Consider the following 25,113-nt stretch of genomic DNA (forward strand, 5'->3'; position numbering starts at 1 on the left):
AAATAAATGAATCCACAACAATCCTTTATGAATGAGTGGTGCCTTTATATCATCATAAAAACATGACAGTGATTTTCCCTCCAATTTTCCATCCTTTCCTGTGGGGGACTGCTTATTCTCTGCTGAGCACCTCCTCAGAACAATATGGCTGAAATTGGAAAATCATTTTTTGACATTGGTTCGTAGAAATCTGGAATTCTTCCAACACTCACATGAACATCAGGCTCAAAATGTTGTGGACACTGGAGCAAATGGAGACTGCAGTCAACAGATATCTGTTACGCAAGGGTATTGGGAGCTAAGGCAGGAAATAGAGGCCAGGCACAGGACAGCCATGGTCTGATTGAATAGTGGAGGAGCTGAAAGGCCCACTTCTGTTTCTATGGGCAGAATTTTTCGCTTGACTTACAGACACGTGCCTGACACGCCTGAGCATAAAATAGCGCGTGATGATATCGGGCGAGCATCCCGACGTCATCCTGCACTCACACGATATTCCGGTCAGTGGGCACGCGCAAGAGGTGGCAGTGTGCCCACCGACAATTAAGAGGCCTATTAAGGCCATTAATGTATTAATTAACCTGGATTTTTCGCTGCCCATCCAATGTTACAGTTAGCAGGCAGGTGAGTCGTCCAGCTGGCCTTTGGAATTTTGAGGAAACCTCATCCAAGGGCGGGATGAGGTTTCCAATATGAATTTTTAAAAAGGTTTGGGCAGAATTGTTATAACCTCTATGTTTAGGTGAGTGTCAGATGTGTGGACATTTTTTTCGCAATTTAAGATCTTTATTTGATGGTTTTAAATTCTTCAGCTCTCTGAGGCAGCTCTCTGCCTTCAGGGAGCTTTCCTTCCACGCTCCCCTGCGCGCCCGCGCTGAGTTCAGTGCTCGCCCTCTTCCCGCCCTCAAACCAGCAGCGCTGAGCCTTTCAGCGCATGTTTCGGGCAGGCTGTCTGTTAATTGGCCAGCCAGTGTGAAATCACGATTAGGGGACGATTGCAGGCGATGGGCAATTTCCCAGCTGCTCCTGGGCCCGCTCACAGCACCCGCCCAAAAACCTCAAAATCAAGCCGTTTATTACCAGCTGCAGAAATATTCCATTCTGTTGAGAATCTGAAGAATTGGGTGGGGATGCGAAGGGATCTGAGAGGAACAAGGAAGAAAGAAAAGCAGGAGAAATGAAAGAAATATCCGAGGAATAAAACAGGCACAGTAGAAAACTAATAAAAACCTAGAGCAGAATTTTCCACTTTGCATGCGGAGGCTGGCCCGACATGCCGGAATGCTAAATGACGCACGATGACATTGGGTGTGCATCCCGATGCCATCGCGAAGTTGCGCGATATTTCATTCGGCCGGTGCATGCCAGAGACGGCTGCGCGCCAGCTGATGGTTGATAGGCCTATTAAGGCCATTAACCAGGTAATTAACCTGAATTTTACACTGCCCGTCCAACCTTACGGTTGGTGGGCAGGCGAAAAGGCCAAGCGGCCTTTATGTTTTTTAGGAAACCTCATCTACAAGCGGGGTGAGGTTTCTTAAACCTTTTACAAATTGAATAAAAACTTTTTTTTGAAAAATAAAAACACGTCCCATCTCATCGTGACACAGTCACATGAGGTGACTTGTTTCATTAAATTGTTATCGTGTTCATTTATTTTGTAAAAAGCGCTTCAATCTCCCTGAAGCAGCTCCAGGCCTCAGGGAGATTGAAGCGCTCTTTCACGTGCATGCTCACTGGACCTGACTTTCCCTCCTCCCCCCACTCACACAGGTAGCGCTCAGTGTTATCGCTCGCGATCCCCGCAGGGTGGGCCTCAATTGGCCCGCCGGCGTGAAATTGTGGTGCGGAGCTGATCACGGGTGGCGGTTTGCTCTGCGACTGCCCCCGCCCACTCCCACTGAGCCTGCCCGACGAATGGAAAATTCTGACACTAAAGAACTGCAGAGACAAGAACCAGCAAGCAGCTGTAGAGACTAAAAGAAGGGAAGCATTGAATGCGTGACAATAAACTGTACATATTTTAAATAGCAAATTTCTATATGTACACAAATCGAAAACAAAGGAGAAAACATTGAAGATGTTGAAGGGAAAATATTATTTTGGCTGCACTGTTTCAAACTGAGCACGTGAGTTTCTCCATTGATATCATTGAAGAGATCCGCATGGGCTTCCGAGGTAGTAGCCTGTGGGAGCCCAGGGGAATCCATGCAGCCTGTGTAGCATTGCTCTAAAGCAGTGTTATGATAATTAATTTTTCCGCCATTATGCCTGTACTTGATATGTTGAAAGTTTGTGCTCACAAGCAGTTAGATCAGAAAAAAATGAATACTACAAGCAAAACACAGGGGTCATTGTGTTCTGGAGAAAGAGTCTGATCAGGATGTGAAAGTGCAATGCTCACAGACCCAGTGTAATTTTTTTTAAAGTCTTAGAAGTATGTATATATACAGGAGCACACGCTAAAATAGATACACCTGAGTTAAAAAGCGCATCCAATCAGAAGTACGAGTATCAATGTATTTTACCTATGAAGAGCAATTCTGGCTGAATGCACTTACGTAGTGATTTTGTGTGGAACGCCTGACTTAATTTTTTTATGTCGAATGTCTTTAAATACCAGCTAACTGTACTCAGCCACTTGTACACCTGCTATTTTGTACTTGTAACCACTGTGTAACTTTGTAACATGATTTATCTAGATTGAAAATGCAATAAAATAATTTAACACTGATCTCAAATTGCAATCAAACTTGACCTGAGAAATGACTGCAGATTGTGCACAGCAACTGTGAGTAAAATGGTCACAATGTAATCCTGCTGATATGGGGCTATGTATAGGACCATGACCCAGTTTTAATTTTAAGACACTGGAGCAACATTGGGTAAGTATTTATCACTGATTCTAAAGTTACCAAGTTAGTGGCTTAAAATTTCTATGAATGTAAATTATTTTACACTTATAAGGATGTGATTGGTTGGTTCTCTTATTTTCCTAGTTCTGAGCTCCTCTGTCTCTTACCTTTGAACAGCCATTTTCTTCTAGAACCATTCATGTTCCACAGTAATGTCTCTGATCAGTCAGAGAACTGGAGCAATTCCCCCATTGACACGGCAACACACAATAGTATCAGCCAGAGCTTGGCTTCTTTTTCTTGTTATTATGTTTGGGCATAAACTGAAATGGAAAGAAGTGCTGGAAAGAAAGAAAATCATTCAGCTCCTCATGCCTATTCAATCCTTCTAGTCTGGGAACTATTGACTCCATGGCTTTTCTCTGGACTGAAGGGTCCATGACTTTTAAGAGGAGAAAACCAGCTTGCATTGCATAATGCAATAGGAAGACACCTTTACAATGGACTGTGAACAATATGCTCCATTACTAATTCCATTCAACTCACTTATTCTCCTGCAAAGTTTCACAGGGTTTGTTTTTTTCCAAATCAAAGCAAATCTTCAGGGCGGTCACCCAGCATTAACCCAATTGCTTTTCTTGACATGATAGGGGCAAAGGCCCCCAGCCTGCACCCACGACTATGGGTCCCCTGGGAACAGCAGATGCAGTTAGTGGAGTGCACAAGAGGAACCTACTTGGTTTCCCTCCATCTTAAAATAATCCATAGTTTGAACAGCACAGGAAGCATTATTATTCCCAACACCAATCAGTTTCTGCAACATTACGAACAATACTAAATATCGCTGGTGCTCTTCTTCTCAACTTCACTCTTTTGCTCTTTTCTAAGTTTTAACTATTCCACCCTGCATGCACTTCCTGCTCTCCACATCCTTACAGTCTCCTGTTCCAATGTATTTTTTTCAAGTCCCTTATAACTGTGAAACTTGATCCTCCTGTTCCAATTTCCATCCTTTTTAAAACCCAAGCTTAGCAAAACTTTGTTGCTGATTTTAGATTTACCTTGTTCTCTGACTTTTTTTTGACATTGCCACTGTCCTGCACCAGGGTCTTTGGGTCCTTCAGCTTGCTTTTTAATTAAAGAAACTTGTGCTTATTCTTAGCACTCTCCATGCTGCTCCTAACCCAAGATTCAAATGGCTCTTTTTGATGTTGTCAATCATTGCGCTATTTACCCTAATATCCATATTGTACCCCATGGCACCAGCGGAGAAAAACCTTTCTAATCTGAATTGGTATTGCCCAATCCATTTCAAAGAGTTATGGAGCTATCTGATCTGCAGGATAAAGATGAGTCTGATCCAAGTGTACCTGACCTTAGTGTGCTTTCAACTGCACAGAGTGCGATGGGGTGAGCACTGTAAGTAATTGTTTTTACAGGTAGCGGGCAATCTGAATTAGAATCTGAAGCAATCTATCATCTCAATGTTCAGCTCTGGAATACCTCTCAGATCCTTACCTTTATAGAAGGATGAGGCTCTCCTGTAGGGCTTATTGGAGCACATGTTTTCCTCTCTCTTCTAGCAATCCGTTTTCTTGTACTAGTTACAATCTGCAGCTGAGATCACTGATACCAGGCCACAGCCAATACAACTCTAAAACTGTGTCCTGGGAGTTAAGTGATGCTACCATGGCTGACCCAACCTCCCAAGGTCAAAGTTGATGGAAAGACAAAAAGTGCACTTAATGGAGGTCCACCCTCAGTAATAACTCAAAGTAAGTCCAGATGACATACGGGGAATTGACTGAGTGATGCTTGGGTCAATCAGTGTCAGAGTTGTGTTAATGAGCAGAGTTAAATCACAAGGATGTTTAGAAGTGTTTTTAGCAATTATAGTATCTGTTGATATAATTCTGCTCGTTCCCACTGTCAAGTTCAGTAACTCCTTCTATGGGTCATGTTGTCCCCTCATGATGTTGGATTTGGGGAGAGGAGGAATCCAGATGAGGTCAGTGTAAAGTTTTCACTTTGTTGATCTGTGCAAGGATTGCAATCATGGCCAGGATTTTCAGCTCGGCAAGCGGGGGTGGGGCCTGCTTGCCAAGGCGTAAAATGACAGGGTGATGTCGGGTGTGCGTCCCGACGTCACCGCGCGTCATTTAGATTTTCATTGCGGCGGCGACCTGTCAAAGGCCATTTGAAAACTAATTAAACCAATAAACTGAGCTGCCCGTCCAACTCAGGCGGACTTTGCATTTTTCATGGAACCTCATCTGCGGGTGGGATGAGGTTTCATGAAGTGTTTATAAATTGAATAAAAATTTTTATAAAAATTCATTGACATGTCCCAGCTCATGTGACACTGTCTTAAATTTTTTTCTTTTCTGTATTTAGCTTTTTAAAACTTAAACTAATTAGAGGTGCCTCAGGGAGATTTCTGTGCCCTTTCGTGCGCATGTGCGAAGGTGTGCAGGCCCTGATACAGGGAACCATCCCCCCCCACCGCCCGCAGAGGGAGTGATCAGCGCTTCTGGGTGCACATTACGCTGGGTGGGCCTTAATAGGCCCACCCACGTAAAATGGCGGTGCGGACGGGGGCGCCGATCGGGTCCGCGCCCACCCCCACGCAACCCAACCCCCCCCCCCAACGGGGGGAAAATTCTCCCCTATGTTTTGCCATGTTATGATATAAATCAAATTGAAATATTAACATTGCCAAATGTGTTACTAAGCACATTTGGAAAGTATGTCAAGAATTTTCCATATAAGGTAACAATCATTTATCATGGCTATGATTACACCCTGAACAGAACAGTTTGTCAAATTAATAAGAGGAATTTGGGTTTTAATGAATGAACAAAAATTAGAGAGTAGAAGAAACTTAACTTGTCACTTAAATGGAAGTAGACAAGAAGGTACAAATTACATTGCACAGTGGACCTGCTTGTATGAAAAAAAGCTCTGCTAACTTAACAAAGGCATTAATAGGGACATAGGAGCAGGTGTAGGCCATTCAGCCCCTCAAGCTTGCTCCACCATTCAACTAAATCACAGCTGATCTTCAACTTCAAAGCCATTTCCCACACTCAAAATATCCCTTGATATTTTAATATGTAGATATTTATCGATCTCTGTCTTGAACATACTCAATGACTGAGCCTGCATAGTCTGCTGGGGTAAAGAATTCCAAAGATTCTCCACACTCTGAGTGAAAAAATTCCTCCTCATCTAAGTCCTAAATGGCCTATCTCTTATTTTGTGTTCCCTGGTTCTAGACCCTCCAGCCAGGGGAAACATCCTTTCTGCATCTACCCTATCAAGCCCTGTAAGAATTTTGTATGTTTCAGTGAGATCACCATTCATTCTTCTAAATTCCAGTGAATATAGGCCTAGTCTCCTCAACCTCTCCTCTCCAATCCCATCATCCCATGAATCAGTCTGATGAACCTTTGTTGCACTACCTATGCGGCAAGTACATTCAGGTAATGAGACCAAAACTGTGCACAATACTCCAGTTGGGGGCTCACAAAGGCTCTATACAACTGCAGCAAGACTTCCTTACTCCTGAGCTCAAATCAATAAAGGCCAACATACCATTTGCCTTCCTACTTGCTTGCTGCACCTACATGTTTGCTTTCAGTGAGTTATGAACAAGGATACTTATCTCCCTTTGGACATCAACACTTGATAATCTCTCACCATTTAAGAAATACTCTCTGGCCTGAATCTTCTGGTTGTTGTGTGGGAGCGGGCCCCCCTCACCGATGCGTAAATTGGTGCTTGGTGACTTTGGGCGTGCATCCCAATGTCACCTCACGTCATTCAGAACTTCAGTTCGGCGGGTGCACACCGGAGTCGGATGTGCATGAACTGTCACAAGCCTAATAAGGCCATTTAAGTCTCAATTAAAATAATTAACAAGGCTGCCTGTCCAATCTTAAGTTTGGCAGGCAGGTGAAGAGCCCAGGCGGCCTTCGCATTTTTCATGGAACCTCATCTACGGGCAGGATGAGGTTTCATGAAGGTTTTTTAAACTTTTATAACATTCTTTAATAAAATTCATAGACATGTCCCAGCTCATGTGGCACTGTCACATGAGGGGACATGTCCGAATAATTCTTCAAAATCTTTTATTAACTTTTTCACAATTAAATTAAATTCCCTGAGGCAGCTCCGTGCATCAGGGAGATTTCTGTGCTCTTTTGCATGCATGTGACTCAGTCTCCTCCCCCAGATCGCATAGGGAGCACTCAGCACTTCCGGGTGCGCGCCACTCTGGGTGGGCCTTAATTGGCCTGCCCACCTAAAATGGCAGCGCCCGCTCAGCCTCCCTGATGGGAGAAAATTCTTCCCTCTATTTCTGTTTTTACTGCAGAAGAGGGTAATATTTCCACCTTATATTCCATCTGCCATGTTCTTGCCGACTCACTTAGCCTTCCTGAATCCCCTTGAAGCCTCTTTTCATCCTCCTTACAACTCATATTCCTGCTCAGTTTTGTGTCATCAGCAAACTTGAAAATATTACAAGTGGACCCACATCCAAATTATTGATATAGAGTGTGAATGGCTGGAGCTCAAGTACTGACCCTGCGGTATCCCACTAGGTACAGTCTGCCATCCTGAGAATGACCCTTTTATTCCTACTCTCTGCTTTTGGCAAAACTAATCTTCAATCCATGCCAGTATATTACCCCCAATCCCATGTCCTCTAATTTTGTTTACTAGCCTCTTGTGTGGGACTATATCAAAAGCCTTCTGAAAATCTAAATACACCACATCCACTTGTTCTCCCTTATCTGCTCTGCTAGTCACATCCTCAAAAACTCTAACAGACTTGTCAAATATGATTTCAAATGCACTTAAATAAATAGGTTCATGTTTTTGTCAAAATAAATGAAGGAATTCCATCTAACGGTGCAAATATGTTCATTTATTAATGTCTATCAGCACAGTTTCAATCTCACATTTGGTGATGATCATAGCTAATTGACCTGAGTTATTTTTTAAAATATGGTTGGAAGGCTGCTGATTTCGGCACCCACCCACCCCGTGTCTTTTCGGGGTGAACTTGGGGGTAGGCGGGAGGGTGGTGGGGTTGGCACCCGTCCTATTTTACGTGCCCCCCTGCCGAAAACACGCCCAGTGGGGGCATGTAAAATGCAGCCAAGGAAAGATGATTAAATATAATTTGTAACAAGGAAAATAGGATCTTGATCTTTGTCTCTGAATTTCATGTCACTTGTGATGCAGACATGTAGCAAATGATGTGGTACATAGGCTAATGAAGCCATATAGAATAGAAGGTTTGATATTTGGTCTGTATGGCATCAGCTGCATCCAACTTACACAGCAGCTGGAGGACCACAGTTGGCTTCAATGTTTCTGGGTTAGATAGGGAGGTGAAAAATAAGCTAAGGTTGTGTGTGTGTGTGTGTGTGTGTGTGTGTATGTGTGTGTGATATGAAACACCCCTTGATCAAATACTACCTTGTTGACAGATTTTACGATCGTAATGCCAATAACCCATTCATTATAAGACCATAAGACATAGGAGCAGAAATTAGGCCATTCGGCCCATCCAGTCTGCTCTGCCATTCAATCATGGCTGATAAGTTTCTCAACCCCATTCTCCCGCCTTCTCCCCGTAACCTTTCATCCCATTACCAATCAAGAACCTATCTATCATGGTCTTAAATACACATAATGACCTGGCCTCCACAGCCTTCTGTGGCAATGAATTCCAAAGATTCACCATTCTCTAGTTATTGAAGTTTCTCCTCATCTCTGTTCCAAAAGGTTTTCCCTTTACTCTGAGGCTGTGCCCTTGGGTCCTAGTCTCTCCTACTAATGGAAACATCTTCCCCACGTCTACTCTATCCAGGCCTTTCAGTATTCTATAAGTTTCAATCAGATCCCCCCTCATCCTTCTAAACTCCATCGAGTATAGACCCAGAGTCCTCAAACGTTCCTCATATGTTAAGCCTTTCATTCCTGGGATTGTTCTCGTGAACCTCCTCTGGACCCTCTCCAGGGCCAGAACATCCTTCCTGAGATATGGGGCCCAAAATTGCTCACAATATTTTAAATGTGGTCTGACCAGAGCCTTATAAAGCCTCAGCAGCACATCCCTGCTTTTATATTCTAGTCCTCTCGAAATAGATGTCAACATTGCATTTGCCTTCCTAACTACTGATTCAACCTGCAAATTAAGAGAATCCTGGACTAGGACTCCCAAGTTCCTTTGCATTCCAGATTTCTGAATTCTCTCCCCATTTAGAAATTATCAATGGATTACTGCTGGTGGGTAGGAGACAATGAGTGTTACATGCTTGATTGACAATCTTGTATTTTTTCTGACATTTATGTATATTTGTATACATAAATGTATATTTGTATGCTAGTTTCAATGTTAGAATTGGGAAATGCAGTCCTTACTTGTTATATGGAAATAAACCATGGACAAGGCCATTTGGCTCAGTCAGTCCATGTCAGTGATTATGCTTCGTGTAAGCAAACAGCCCTAAGCATATGTATCCAACCAGCTCCCACATACCTTTATTCCCAGTTCCTTTATCCACCTGTTCAACTGAACCTTGAATGTTGATATAATTTCTGCCTCAACCACTAATTCTGTTAGTGATTCCACCACCTCACAAATCTGTGTAAAGAAGTTTCTCATGCACTCTCCTCCAAATATTCTACATTTAATCATTTAACTATGACCCCTCATTCTATACTCTACAACTATTGGAAACCATTAGGTTCTGTCTACCCTTTCAGAATTTTTAGCACCCCACTATATCACCTGATAATTTGTGCTGTTCTAACAAAGAAAGTCTTAAAGTTCAAATATTCAAATTTTATTTCCTCTGTTTAGATACTTTTATGAAGAATGCCTACTTGGGTGAGCAATGGTGGGGTGGATTTTAATCCCAGAACTGGTGGGTTTGGGTTGAATGAGATGTAAAACTGTTAAAAATCTGATTCCCAACTCCAAACTGTGCACTTTCTATTTTAAGTGGTGTGTGGCAACCAACCCTCATCCAGGAGGCTGGTTGTCCATTTCAATGTTAAAAGAAGGTTGCCTGCCTCATGTTTAAACACCATTTTAAATTTAACCCTAGCCAGTCAGAGTTCCCATGTCTAGGGAAACCTGATTGTTGCAGAGGGGTAAAAACTGCTGGATCCAAGAGGTAAATGCCTTTCCACTTACCTGCTGGATCCAGCTTATCTACTTCATCTAACCCTATGATCAGACCTCCCTCCTGCTCATTACCAGTTGACCTGATCTGCTTTCTAGCCTCCGATTTTCCTCAATCTCTGATTTTCCCTCTGGTCTCCAATTATTTCCACCCCTCCTCTCCCAGTCATTAATTTTACTGGGTAAAGTTGCCAATGAGCATTTAAGTGGTGGTTTGTCACACAGATGAAACAAAAACATTTTAATGTTATGCCTGCTCCATGTAGATGCACTGAAGATCGTACGTTAGAATCTGGGCTGAGGTACTAAATAACTACTTTGCACCTGTCTTTACGAAGGAAGAAGCCAAATTCATAGAGAAAGTGGAGGTAGTTGAGATATTGGATGGCTAAAAATTGAAAAAGAAGAGGTATTAGAAAGGCTACCTGTACTTAAAATTGATAAATCATTGAGACTGGATGAAATACATCTAAGGATGCAGAAAAAAGCAAGGATGGAAATTGCATAATATTTCACTCTTCCTTAGTTTCGGGTGTGATGCCAGAGGATTAGAGAATTGCACATGTTACACTCTTGATCAGAAAAGGGTATAAGGATAAACCCAGCAATTACAGTTTAACATTGATGCTGGGAAAGCTTTTAGAGACAATAATCTGGGACAAAAGTTACAGTCACTTGGACAAGTGCGGATTAATTAGGGAAAGGTAGCATGGATTTGTTAAAGGCAAATCAAAGCATGCTTTAACAGTCAAGTTTTGAAGAGTTAACAGAGAGGGTTAATAAGGACAATACGGTTGATATGGTCTATTTGGACTTCCGACAGGTGCTTGATTAAGTGCCACTTTATTGACTTGTCAACAAAGTTGAAGCCCATGAAATGAATAAGATAGTGGCAGCATGGATATAAAGTTGGGTGAATGACAGGAAACAAAGACTACTGGTGAATGTTTGTTTTTGGACTAGAGGAAGGTTTATAGTGGGGTGTTTAGGGTTACCAGGATCATGTTTTCTTGATATATTTTAATGATCTAGACCTTGGTGTAAAGGGCACAATTTCAAAATTTGTAGATGACACAAACCTGGAAGCTTTGTGAACTGTGGGGAGGATAATGATAGATTTTAAGAGTATGTAGATAGGCTGGTGGAATGGGCAAACATGCGGCAAATGAAATTCAATGCAGAGTAGTGTGAAGTGGTTGATTTCAGTAGGAAGAATGAGGAGTGGCAAGATAAAATTAAGGACACGGTTCTAAAGTGGATGGAGGAACAAATCATGTGCACAATCATTGAAGGTGGCAGGATGGGTTGGGAAAGTGGTCAAAAAGGCAGACAGGACCCTGGGCTTTATAAATAGAGGCATAAGACAGAAAAGTGAGGAAGTTATGATAAACCTTTATAAAACCCTGATTCAGCCTCAACTCGAGTGGTGTGTTCAATTATGGGCACCACACTTTAGGAAGTCTGTGAGAGGGTGCAGGAAAGATTTAATGTTTTAAGAGCTTCAGTTACATAGATAGATTAGACAAGCTGGGCTTGTTCTCCCTAGAGCAGAAAAGGTTGAGAGGAGATTAGATAGAAGTGTTCAAAATCATGAGGGATCTAGAAGTGGTTAGAGAAAAACTGTTCCCATTTACAGAAGGGTCAAGAGCCAGAGGAGACTGATTTAATAGCAAAAGAACCAAAATCGACATGAGGAAAATCTTCTGAAGTGGTTAGGATCTGGAATTCACTGCCTGAGAGTGTGCAGGAGGCAGATAGGGGCTTTCAAAAGGGAATTGGATGAACACCTGAAGAGAAAAAATTTGCAGGGCTACGGGGAAAGCATATTGGAGAGTGACTCATTGAGTTGCTCTTGAAGAAGGCCCGCATGGACACAACAGGCTGAATGGTCTCCTTCTGTGCTGTAATCATTCTATGATTCTAATCATTGTGAGCAATGTACGTAGTCAGTGCTTTACGCTTATTTGAGGTAAGTTACGCGAGGCTACAGATATTGGTTTATTCTGCCGCTGTCATTTAATTAATAAGATACAGCTGTCTTCTTATATGTCAAATAGCATAATGGAAAAAAATATACATGTGTATGTGGGTGCAAAAACTGTCTGTAGCAGAGTCAAGTAGTTAGGAGGATTCAATAAATACTTTCATCCTAATCTAATTTAGGGATTCTGTTTGGTGCCTCGAAGCTGTGTCTATGGACATATTCAGTTTTAGTTTTGGGCAGAATGCTGGTTCTGCTCTATGTTACTATAAAACTGTCACAGCAACACAATTTGTTTGGACATTAGTCTTTACATTCACCCTTGAGACACATGACATACTTTAATCTATTTGCTTTACCTAAAAGGATGAAGATCTTAACAGCCAATTCACAGTTAGACATGCCAGATGATGTTTATATGAACTGCAGACTGAATATTTGAGGAAACAAGGGACAAATTAGGAATTTCAAATGGTTGTAATGATAGGTAACTGTCCAATTATGCACTAAATTAATCACTGAATGTTTCACCATAGAACTGCAACTAGAGATATACATTTCCCAGTAGGTTGAGACGGACATTTTTTCATCCGCTCATGCCTCAATGGGAAAGTGCATCTGTGGTGCAACACTGAATTGTGCAGAGCAGGAATGGTCTAAAGTTTGATCTCTGCTGTGTGTCGAATTAGCTAATCTCAGTCAGAATGGTCCTGGCAGAAAAGGACAACATTTAAAAAGACAAACAATCAATTGCGCCTCTGCTTCTTAAGATGGAGAAGGAAAAAAAATCAGGCAGTGATTCTGTTACTATTAAAATGTCCCACACAAAGAATCACAGTTGAAGTCCAGTGATGGTTGGTATTAGGGCAACAACAGCAAGGAAAAATTCTGATTTTCCTTCACTAGTGCCATGGAATCATTACTGCCTATCTTAACCCCAAAATCAGCAAGATAAGATCGTGGATTAAACAGCTCATCTGGGGGACAGAATCTCCGGCAGTACTTTCCCGGAAAATTGACATCAATAAAGAGCTCAAATTTGGGAATGTGGCTTGAACCCATAACTTTCTGACCGAGAGGTGAGAATGCTACAAACTAAACCAAGCTGACATTGCTACCTCTACAAAATGGCAATGATTACCTTTTAAAGTATGTTGCAAATAGTCAAAAAAAAGTTATGTTCCTGGTGGCTTCATGGGTACGTTTGTGAGCTGAAACAGAATTGCATCTGTCTGTCTGAGTACCAAACCATTGCACTTGTCACTAGAAGCCATGGAAGTGCAAAATAAAATTAGCTTTAATCACACCATTTAAACTTGTAGCGAGGATGGAGATGGATGATTTAGCAGTAAGCATCTGCTGAATTTAAATTTCAAATAGAATAAAAATTCTGCTTTGTTGAAGATCAAGGTGTACAGCACTGTCATTCATTCTTCATTGCTCCCCTAGTAACCTTGAGCAATTTGCTCTTAATGAGCAGTGATTTTGTTTTACGTCGATTTAGGATTACGTTTATATCAGCAGACCCCTGTTGACCTGACTGGGCCCTAGGTAGATAATAAAGAGCGATTAGGGATAAGAAATGAATTCTGGGGAATGTGCACCAATCTGATTTGCCATACACTGACATGATACATAGGAGTTGCTGGATGAAGAAAGACAAAGATCCACCAACTATTCTAATAGTAATCCTTCCTTTATACCAGACTGAAGCTGGGTGGCAGTAAAATATTGTCTACCTTTCCTTGAACTTAAACTTTGCATTCAGAAGTTCACATTGTATTCAGTGCCCTACCTGCCCCACATTTGGCAAAGCCCATTCAAAAATCCCTCCATTAGACATTCCAAATAGAGTGGAGCACCAACAGATTTAGTCTGTTCCAATTTCCATCTGGAGTGGAACTCCCACTGGATTCAGTCTGTTGTATGTTCCTTATGGAGCTTACAATGGATTTACTGTATTACACATTCTACACTGTATGAAGCCTATACTGGGTTAATTTAGTCAAATTGCAAAGGAGTGAAGCCCAGAAATGATCTGTGGTGTTACACATTCTTTATAGAGTGGGGCGTGCACTGGATTCATTCTGTCACACATTCAATGTGGAATACAGAATATACTGCATTTATGTGTTACACATTGGATTAATGTGACATATTCCATATGGTGTGGCGTCCACACTGGAATTAGTTTGTTGCATACTGCACTCCTATCATGACACACATTATCCAATGTCATTCTATTATTAATTGTGTATCCTACTGCCTCTTCTGGTAGGAGCAGCAATTTTCCACTGTATAGGCAATGCCTCCATGTTGGAAAACCAAATGTTTGAAGGCCCAAACCTAAAGCAAATTTGTGACATTTCAATTTATCAACCTGGCTGAATTCTGGTCACAAATCCAATGATCCTGCTCTTGTGGTCTCTATCTTGTGCATGTCAGCTGTTATATTTGGAAGAGTAAAAGGCTATTTTTGCTCTACTCGTCACTAAGTTGTGTACTAAGCTGAAAGCTCTTATCTGAACATGTTTTTCCATTGTAAAGGAATACTAGTCAGGAGAAAGAAAATTGTTTTCACTAGCAATCTAAGTCCAACTGATGTGGCAGGAACTTACATTTCTGTTCACAGTGATGACTTGACATTTAAGCTTGCAAATGTGAAGTTTTTGAATTAAATTTGTCATGGGGTATGGCAGCATAGTGGTTATTTAATAATCCAGAGGCCTAGACTAAAGATCCAGAGCTGTGAGTTCAAATCCCACAATGGCAACAAGGGGAATTTAAATTTAAGTAAATCTGGTAACAGTAATGGTGACCAAGAGATTCCCAGATTGTTGGAAAACCCATCTGTCCACTAATGCACCTTCAGGGAAGAAAAGCTGCCAGCCTAGCCTATGTGACTCCTGACCCACAGCAACACAGTTGACTATTAACTGCCCTCTGAAATGGCCTAGCATATCAAAACTGCTATAAGGGCAATTAGGGATGGGTACTAAATGTTGGCCCACATGATGCCCACATCCCATATGTTTGAATAAATAAAAAATGACAAATTAACTCCACTGGCAGGAGGGTCAGTAACTAGAGCACACAAATTTACGTAATTAGCAATTAAGAGCCAGAGGAAAGATGAAGTGAATTTCATTTGTGCAGCACATTGATATGATGTGGAACACACTGTTTGAAAGGATGGTGGAAGCTATTCATTAATAACTTTCAAAAGGCAATTAGATATGTACTTGAAAAGATATAACATATATAGGGCAACGGGGAAAGAGCAGAGAAGTGGGACCTGATGCATAGCTCTTTCAATGAGCAGCACAGACATGATGAACCAAATGGCTTCCTTCTGTAAAATATGAATCTGTAATGTTGTTAGTGATATGGAAGAGAAAGCCCCAGCAAATATACAGTAACTTAACAGACAAAAAGTAACAGTAAGGGGTAATATACAGACCACCAGAACTGACTACTGTTGTGTGTCTCTGTTAGAGCAAAATCAGCTTGTAAAACGGTTAAGAAAGTTATATGAAACTTCAAAAGCATAGAGGTAGCTACTGCTGCACATTTGCTTTAAATTTTCAATATATGAAATTAGTTTATTAATTTGCTTTAGATTGCCAGTAACATTGTTGTTTTGATTCCTCTGATCTAGTTTAAACGTGTCAACCTTGGACTGAATGGTTTTACAAAGTGGGATATATGACAACGTAAGTATTTCAATTCACCAAATCTCAATGTACAAGGCAGCATCCATACCAGTGTAAGGAGATACAGAGCCCAACCCTCCCTCCCTCCCTCCCTGCACTATCTAAGGATAAGTCTATATATGGTTAAAGTTAAAACTGACAAAAGAAACTGTAAAATATAGCAATCAAAATACTCTCTCGCCCTCTTTCTGTTCTCAGCCCCCTTTTGAAGGATGAATCAGTCTCAGCATTTTTAACCAGATCCTAGGAGTCTATTTATAAACCCGTTGGTACAAGTGCAAATAACTGTCTTTAAAGGCGTTCATGCACTGATCGCAACCAGCAGAGAGGACACTGTCTAAACAGCAATAGAACTAAGATTCAAGGCATTGAGAACATTTCAAACCTGTGCTTGCTGGAACGATTTCAACCTCTTCTTGAATCGTGATGGCAAAACAAAATCACATCCACGGGCGAGGAAAGCAAACTCCCCTCGTAAGTCGGGGTCCCTCCGCAGAGAAGTTTCCTTGATCATCATCTTGAAAAGCCTTGCTCAGCAATGCTTCTGTGTGTTTGTGTGTGTGTCTTTTTGTAACGTGGTAAATATAGACTGAAAAGCACTCAGGGTCCCAGTTTACAGAGAGGAGTGAGATTATCCTTCTTGAAAGACCACACTGTTTCCTGTATTCTCACAGACTGACAATGTCCATGCATTGTACCTCACCACCGAGGTCAGAGTCCAGTATTGACATTCACTCTAGTCTTGACTCTCAACGTTTAACTGCTGTGTTGTACCCAGCAACATACTCTGCAATGCGATCTGTTTGATCGAAGGGCCTCACGACAATTGATCTGTCTAGGACTGTCCAGTGCATTGTGGGAAAGGAAGAACCCTCTACCAGAAGAGCTAAAGTTAGCACTGGCTGAAGAAGATCCGAGAATACTCTTACCTGCTATGACGCTGTTTACACTAATAGTCTAACTTAAAATGTGAGGCACGGACTTTAAGAAATCACATGGCTTTTTCAGAATGCAAAAAAAAGACTAATCACTGCCCAAGAAGGCATGTGGAACAAATCATCACACAGAGCAGAAGCAGGAAAAGAAAATAGTTTTCCAATAAGTAAAGCAAAGAAAAAGTTATGGAAAAATTGTCAGGGTTGTTTTTCAGTCATAGATTTGACCAGGTGAATCTATTTGATTTCATAGATGTCCTTTTACAAATAGTTGTTTCACTGTAGGAGACTAACATCCTAATGCACCCTGTCTTCCCCCTCCCTCCCTCTTTTGCTCTGCTTCATCCCCAGCCCAGTTTATAAATAACTTCCACACTTGCTGTTGGCACAGTATCCTGACATTTCAGTTCAACTGCAGACCCAGATTACTCCACCAATCAACAGCAGCTGTTTGGAGAATATCAAACACATCAAGATTCCTAACACCAATGTGTTTGGCCCCAGCCATATCCCTCCATCCCCTTCTGCCCCTGCGAGCAGCTTTGTGACATGGAAGCCTGTACATTTGATCTTGGCTTTTGAGAGATATTCACGTAAAGATGAGCAGTAATCTGTTTCCAACACACAGGGATAGACATTCAACTGAGTGCTGTGATGTTGTACTCAATGGAAATTAAAAAGCAGGCAGTTTTTGCAATCAGTGGCTGATCTGCAAGGCCAGCTTTACTCCACTGTGCCAAGTTGAAAGTGTTTTCCTGGATGTTATGCAGACTGCATTTAACAGGTACTTGTCCAACTCCTTTCAATCATGCTTTTCCAAAGATTATTTTAGCATTGGGTTTTCCCGTGCTCCATTTTCAGTTTGAATTACAATGTTCCTGAATAATTTCAAGAATCTGATCTGCTTCCATAACTATTTCTTTATCACTTTGTGATGGGCCCAGTTTACCCGACAGCCACCACACTGGGCTGAACTTAGCAATGGATTTAATTTCTGAATCAATGTGCTGTGATGTATGCACTCAGGCATTACAATCTCACCAAGACTCTTACAAAGTAGGAATAACTGGTATGATTCGGGAGTCAGAGGCAGATAATCAGTTACCCAAAGAATCTCTAGCATGGGCTTTGGACTTACTGACATCCAGTGGTACTGGGAGACCCCACTCCACCCCCATTACTTCTTAAATATAACTGCATGCACACAACGAGTCAAAGCTACGCAGCTGTGATGCAAATTTACTAGAATGGTACCAGAGATGGGGGACTTCCATTTTATGAAGAACCCAGAGGAGCTGGAATTGATTTTAGAGCAGAGAAGGTTCAGGGGAGAGTTAAAAATTATAAGGGTTTTGATGGCATAAATAAGGAGATACTGGCAGCAAAATTCAACTCCTAGTACTTGGTTTTTTGGCGCTACGTGTATTGATTTGCCTCCAAAATGGCACCTGCAGCATGCGCACACTCTTCTGGTGCTAGCTTTGAAAAATGCCATTTTGGTGAAGGCATTAGCAAGCAGACGCAGGGAGTTAAAGAATTTCATGGGCAGTATCTCCTTATCCACTACATCAAAACCTTTCATAACTTCAACACCATTATTAAATCTTCTCTTAACTGTTCTATTCTAGACAGCCAGGTGGTGAAGGATAGAACTGGAGCCAATCTTTAAACATTTTTATATTTATATTTACAGAGGTACACATCACAAAGATGCACCACCTCACCTAGCCACCACACCTTCAGACTGTTCCTATTTATAGGAATAAAAATGAATTATTTTGATCCCAGCTGATGTTACTCCTGGACAAGTCAGATCCCGGGGAGGAACCTGGTTGATAGATCCTAACTTTTATTTTTTATTTAGAAACATGGAGAGTAGCTACTGAACAGAGTCACAAGAGTCAGCTGAAAAACTTTTAACAAAAGAATAAAACATTTATTAAACAAGAAACCATGAACTATATTACAATACTCCTTCACCCACAACTATACCTTTATAGATGTATACAGATTTGTAGGGATAACACAAGTTACAAAAGCTATTTTATACTCTAATGTTCACGTAGTCTATGTAAACCAATAGGCAACCTGTGGTCAGACACATCGCACTCTGAAACCAAGTGACAGATGCCATCCCAAACAGATGCTATGATCTCCCATCAACTCCCCCAGATGTTTGTCATGCCATGAGCCAACCAGTCTCACTGAACTCCGTCTTTCACATGGGGGCTTCCAATCTCCACTCTTCAAGAACTTGCTTTGGAATTTTCTCCCAAACGATGCTTTCTCTCAGGTGCCTTCCACAAGGGTCCACCTCCAGGGTTTCAAACCCTCCTTCTGATGTTCCTTCCTTCCTCAGGAGTGCCACATACATTCAAGCTTTGCCTTCCATGCATTCTCTCTCAGGTACTCAGCCGTGCCAACATAACATCACTGCTTCACATGCCCATAGTAAGGAGTCACTAACCTTTGGCTGCCTCCTTGGATCTTCTGGCTTCTCGCAAGCCCACTTTGCCTTGAGTCTGCTTCCTGCAACTTTCTCTCTTTAATTCAGAGCCTTTCCCTCTGTTCCTTACTTTAACTTCACTGAATAGGATCTTGTTCCAGATTCCTGTCCTTGTCCTTTGACTTAACTTAAAGTCTTCTTGGGGCCTTTCTCTTTTTCCTTTAGGACCTGCTCCCCGCAGTTCCCTCTCCCAGTAGACTGCTGACAATTTGGTATCTCCCTTGAAATCTAGAACTCACTCGACATTCACTGTCACTTTAACTTTGGAGCAACTCACCTAAAGTTCTTAGACTTATTTTCCTCAGCAATCTGCTAGTATGGCTTGCTAGAGAGAGATTGAAACTGCTTCCTTCAATTTAGAGCATAATCACTAACTGAACTCAAACTATTTTCTGTTTCTCTGGGCAGATTGACCTGGTGGCCGGTGGACAGCTGATCGCTGCCGCCGAAATGGACCCCGCCGCCATTTTAAGTGGGCAGGTCAATTAAGGCCTGCCCAGCGGGCCGCCTGACGGGAAGTGTTATTTCCAACTGCCAAAGTGCACTCTTTCATGCATGTGCGCGAAAGAGTGCACATCTCCCTGAGGCAAAGTGCTGCCTCAGGGAGATTGCTGAAAGGCACTGAAACATTAAAAATAGAAAATTAAAAAAATCATTAACATGTCCCCCTCATGTGAAAATGTCACACGAGATGGGACATGTTAACAAAATACACAAAAACTTTATTACAATTGAGGTTTGTAAAAAAAAATCATTTACCCACCTGCCCGTTGGGCCTGCGCGCCGAGCTGAAGTTCACATGGGCCCCTCAAAATCCTGGTCGATTGAAGAGTTAATGGCCTTAACAAGGCCTTTAATTAATGGAGGCGCGTGTCCCACTGCATAGCGCGCCCGTCGACCGAAACATCGCAAGGCTGCGCGCTGACGTTGGGACGCTCGCGTGATGTCAGCGTGTGACATTTTAAGCGCTGATGTGCGGACTCCGCCACCTGCACATCAGTCAGAAAATTCTGCCCTCTGTGTCTGTGGGCCCCCTGTTGCTAGGCAACAGCCCAGTTTTTCTACTTCAAGAGTTATAAAATCTCATTAGACCACAGGTATATAAACAACCCTGTAGACTTGCAGGTAGCATTCTTTAAGGTGAAATTAGACCAGGTTTCGCCCTTTTAACCCACAATAAAATATAAACTTACTTAAGCTTACTTTTAAGCTTAAAACTATAGCTTGTTCCTAATGCCCACAAATACAAATACAACTTACTGAACTATATCTTGTTCCTAACCTGAATCCCCAGTTAATGCCCACTACCTGCATACGATTAAACACAATTAATATACAATTAACATTTAACTTCTCTGCTCCAAAATCAATTCCAGCTTTTCTAGAATCTTAAATTAACTGAAGCCCCCATCCCCGGTACCATTCTAGTAAATTTGCATCACAGCTCCATAGCTTTGACTGACAAATACAACTGTACGTTCACAATGAGGGAACATTGATTTAATACTAGTGCTGCCATTTTGGAGCTCAACACTCAGCTAACAGCTTCCCTTAGCATTGCACAGCTGAACACTCAGCAGCAAGAAGCACTATTAAAAGAGACAATCAGCTACTTTCAGGTTGGTTGCTGATTGATTCCTACTGGCTCTTGGTGTGATTGAAGACATTTTGGATGTTTCTCAGAGTTGTTTAGTGTTGATAAAGTCTATAGGGAGTGATGTAGCACATGCTAAAGGACTTTATCCAGTCTTCAAAGATTCTACAAAAAAAATATTTCTCCCAGACATGTAGGCATTCCCCTTTGAATACAGCATGATTGGGGGCATGAACAGAAGTGACACAGAGCAGGTCAAGCTGCTGGAAGAAGGAGGAGGAGGAGAGGGGTTTTCAGCAGGATGCCACACCTGGATGCCCAGGGAGCAATTCTCTGAGCTGATCCTCAGCAAGAAACAACATGTCAAGTGTGAGATTCACTAAAACCTTCTTCAAAAAATCTGCCATCTGCTGCAGCCACAACTACAGCCTCAGAGCAAGGTGAAGACTGCATTATCAGTGGCCATGAAAGTAACTTTGGCTATGAACTTTTGTGTGTCTAGATTCTTCTAAGCTAGAGCTGGTGATATTTGCAACCTCTTCATGTCTTCCATCCACTGTTGCCTAAGGGAGGTAAATGTATTGAGGAAAACTGAATACATTTCATTCTCCCTCACCACAGAAAAGCAGATGGATTGAGCATGCAGCTTTGTGGGGATTGGAGGCTGGTACATGTGCCATTGACTGTACACATGCCACTTTCCAGGTGTCAAATACAAACTCTGAAATGTACCACAACTGAAAGAGAGTTCACTCCTTCAACATGCAGCTGGTATATAAACACACTCAGTGTTTTAATGCAGGTCAGTGCCTGGAATCTTGGCAGCCATCATGATGTCTTCATGATGTGGCAGGTCTGCTGTGCCATCTGAGCCATCATGACAAACCAACCAGTGGGTGACTACAGGGTGACAAGCACTACCCTTTGGGGCTCATGATTCTGGTGCACAGGCAGCATACATGCAATGAAAGCCATAAAGCCACATGAAACATGATAGCGGAGACTATAGGGATGCTTCAACAATGCTTCCACTGACTTGGCTGCTCTGGAGGAGCCCTACAGTACTTGACAGGGTGTGTCAAGATTTATGATAGTCCTACACAAACTGAACCAAGTTCGTCATCATGAGGGCACAACCCTTGCCACCAGGTGTATGACGACCAGCAGATGAGGTCAAGGAAGAGGAAGGGAGGGAGGGGGCCACCAACACAATTCCTTTCAGGCCGGGTTATCCATGATCGACTCATCTGAGTACAATTCCAGTAAATGCAACTCCAATTCGCCATTCAGCAACAATCCCAAATCTTACTTTGCCTCTGTCACTGGCCATCACAGTGTTTGCTTGGTTACAATGCAAAAGTAAAAGCCACTACAAAGTAAACATTCCAAATCAAATTTATAAGTCAAACCATTCCATACTGCACGCAAATGTCAATTAATCAACTTTGTGTATTCCCTTCCTATCTGTTTTCCAAGTGCCTTTGTCTGTGCTAGTGCTCCCATGCAGACTCTCTCATGCAGGACAAGGTGGAGCATAATTAGAGGCAATTGCAGCAAATGGTGGGGGAAGGGCACAGCGGCAACCAGTGTGTTGTCCTTGAGGCTGAGGAAATGCAGCATACAGCATAGAAGGAGACCATTATGTCCATCGGGCTTGAGTCTTGAAAGAGCTATCCAATTAAAAGAACTAAAGGGGAGATAAGGAAGATTATTTTTTACCAATGAGTTGCTTTGATTGGTAATGCAGTGCCTGAAAGGTGGAAGGACCTTTAATAGGAACATTCTAAAGGAAATTGGATAGATAGGTGAACAGGAAAATAAAAAGGGGCTGTGGTGAAATGGCAAGAGAGCAAGACTAATTGGATAGCTCGTTCGAGGTACAAACCTGATGGACTAAATGGTCTCCCTGTGCTGTCAGATTCTAGGTAAACTGTAGCCTTTATTGTGTCCATGCGTCCATGACATCTTCATCAATCTATCTTTAGCCCCCACCTATCGCTGACCTTCTATCTTGCTTCACCTGGTCCATCATTCTTAAACAATATAAATTCCATTACATTTCTACTTCTCTTTTACTCTAAAGAAGAGTCATATGGACTTGAAATGTTAACTCTTTTTCTCTCTCCACAGATGCTGCCAGACCTGCTGAGATTTTCCAGCATTTTCTGATTTTGTTCTGGCCTTTATTATTTGCACTAGCTGCACTGAGTTGTGGTGACATTTCTCCACTTTGTTGAGGCTCACCTTTGTGGTGCCTAATACCAGGGCCATTAAACAAATCAAATTCAATATTTATTTGGTATGACTCCAGAATTTTTAGGCTATGCTTTGAGGATTATAGTCTACAATTCTGTTTATTTTCCTCAGAGAATGAAAATCAGGAACTTTGCCAATTACCTTCAGTCAGTTAATTGTATATTAACTTATTAATTGTATGCAGGTGATGCACATTAACTGGACGTTTGTTTGAGCCTCCTATTAATAGACATAGATTAAAACTGTGGTTGTTGGGTTGGGAGGCGTATGCTTTTAGTGTGTAACTCTGTGAATAAATATTAAAGTGTTTAAGGGGCTTCAGTTCACCACTGGCTTTATGTAATAGAACACAGTGTCTTTCTGGTATCTGAATGGAATGACAAAGCCTCTGGTCTTATCCAACAGCTTTGATCTGTTTCTCACATCTCTCGTGTTGAGACTGCATGAGTGGAAATTCAAGTTATCAATAATTGGTTTGAAGTCCTTCAACCTTTTGACAGTAAATCACCCTTTTGCAGCACAGCAGAGAAACAATAATGGTGCAGATGTGCTGTTTGTACACTGTTACCATTACCCACATCAAGACTTAACATCCTACATCTGATATCCAGCAGTCCTTTCTGGGAAAGACTCCAGGCTAGGTTCAGTATTTGTTGGGAGAGTGTTGGTTGCAGAATGGTGTCTCTCAATGAAGTCTTCATAGTCTTCAGTATGTTAACTGCAAATCTTTATTAACTACTTGTAACTATATACATATATGCAGTAAAGGGTACAGGCAAGGAGATATCTCCATGTCTAGGTCTTCACATATTTCTGCTCAACACCACACTGAACCTAGGTCGAGGTCATGTGCCTTCTTACATCACTATGTGGACGGTATTGTACTTAGCCCCACATTAACCCTGTATGTACCAGACCCTTATACTACACCTCTCCCAAGTCTTTATCCATTGCATATGAAGTTACACTATTTACTTCATGTCTTACATTGTTATCAGTCTCATGCATTTTCATTGTTGTGACCACATTATTGCTATTACGACATTATCACTACCACAATATTATCAATACCCCATCTTCCCCCTTCAAGCCCTTGAATTTAAAGGTTCAGGCAGTCTGGAGGCCTTATAGCCCTTCCATATTTCATTCACCATTCTGTGGGAGGAGTGGTAGGCTCTGTTAGTTCGGGTTCTTGCTGTTGGGAGGTTGGACTGGCCTAACATCAGTTGTAGGGAAAATGCTAGAGTCTATTATAAAAGATGTGATAACAGGACACTTAGAACATATCAACGGGCTTAGACAAAGTCAACATGGATTTAAGAAAGGGAAATCTGTTTGACAAACCTACTGGAGTTTTTTGAGGACATAGCTAGCAGAATAGATAAGGGAGAACCAGTGGATGTGGTGTATTTGGATTTTCAGAAAGCTTTCGATAAAGACCCACATAAGAAGTTAATGTGCAAAATTAAAGTACATGAGATTGGGGGTATTATATTGGCATGGATTGAGAATTGGTTAACAGACAGAAAACAGGCAGTAGGAATTAATGGGCCTTTTTTGGTGTGGCAGGCAGTGACTTGTGGGATACCTCAGGGATCAGTGCTTGGGCCCCAGCTATTCACAATATATATCAATGACTTGGATGAGGGAACCAAATGTAATATTTCCAAGTTTGCTGACAACACGAAATTGGTGGGAATGTGAGTGGTGAGGAGAATGTTAAGAGGCTTCAAGGTGACTTAGACAAGTTGAGTGAGTGGGCAAATGCATGGCAGATGCAGTGTAATGTGGATAAGTGTGAAGTTATCCATTTCGGTAGGAAAAACAGAATGGCAGAGTATTATTTAAATGGTGATAGATTGGGAAATGTTGATGTACAAAGGCACCTGAGTGTTCTTGTACATCAATCACTGAAAACATGTGCAGCAAACAGTTAAGAAGGCAAATGGTATGTTGGCCTTCATTGCGAGCAGACTTGAATACAGGAGCAAGGATGTCTTATTGCAGCTGATCAGGGCCTTGGTGAGACTACATCTGGGGTATTATGTGCAGCTTGATGTCCTTACCTAAGA

General features: G+C 41.8%; 1 protein-coding gene across 3 annotated transcripts in view; it reads right to left on the reverse strand.

Moving 5' to 3' along the window:
- Nucleotides 1-25,113, reverse strand: part of ppp2r3a (protein phosphatase 2, regulatory subunit B'', alpha) — a 421,139-nt gene that overhangs the window by 94,384 nt on the left and 301,642 nt on the right. Inside the window, exon 1 of one of the 3 annotated variants that reach the window (XM_041173221.1) lies at nucleotides 16,136-16,563. The exons of the other annotated variants lie outside the window; for them this stretch is intronic. Coding sequence (XP_041029155.1) covers nucleotides 16,136-16,267 — 132 coding nt within the window. The 5' untranslated portion in view covers nucleotides 16,268-16,563. Of the gene's footprint in view, nucleotides 1-16,135; nucleotides 16,564-25,113 lie in introns of those variants that run through there. 3 annotated transcript variants of the gene reach the window in all.

Source organism: Carcharodon carcharias, chromosome 2 (assembly GCF_017639515.1).
Source record: "Carcharodon carcharias isolate sCarCar2 chromosome 2, sCarCar2.pri, whole genome shotgun sequence".
NCBI classification, from domain to species: Eukaryota; Metazoa; Chordata; class Chondrichthyes; order Lamniformes; family Lamnidae; genus Carcharodon; species Carcharodon carcharias.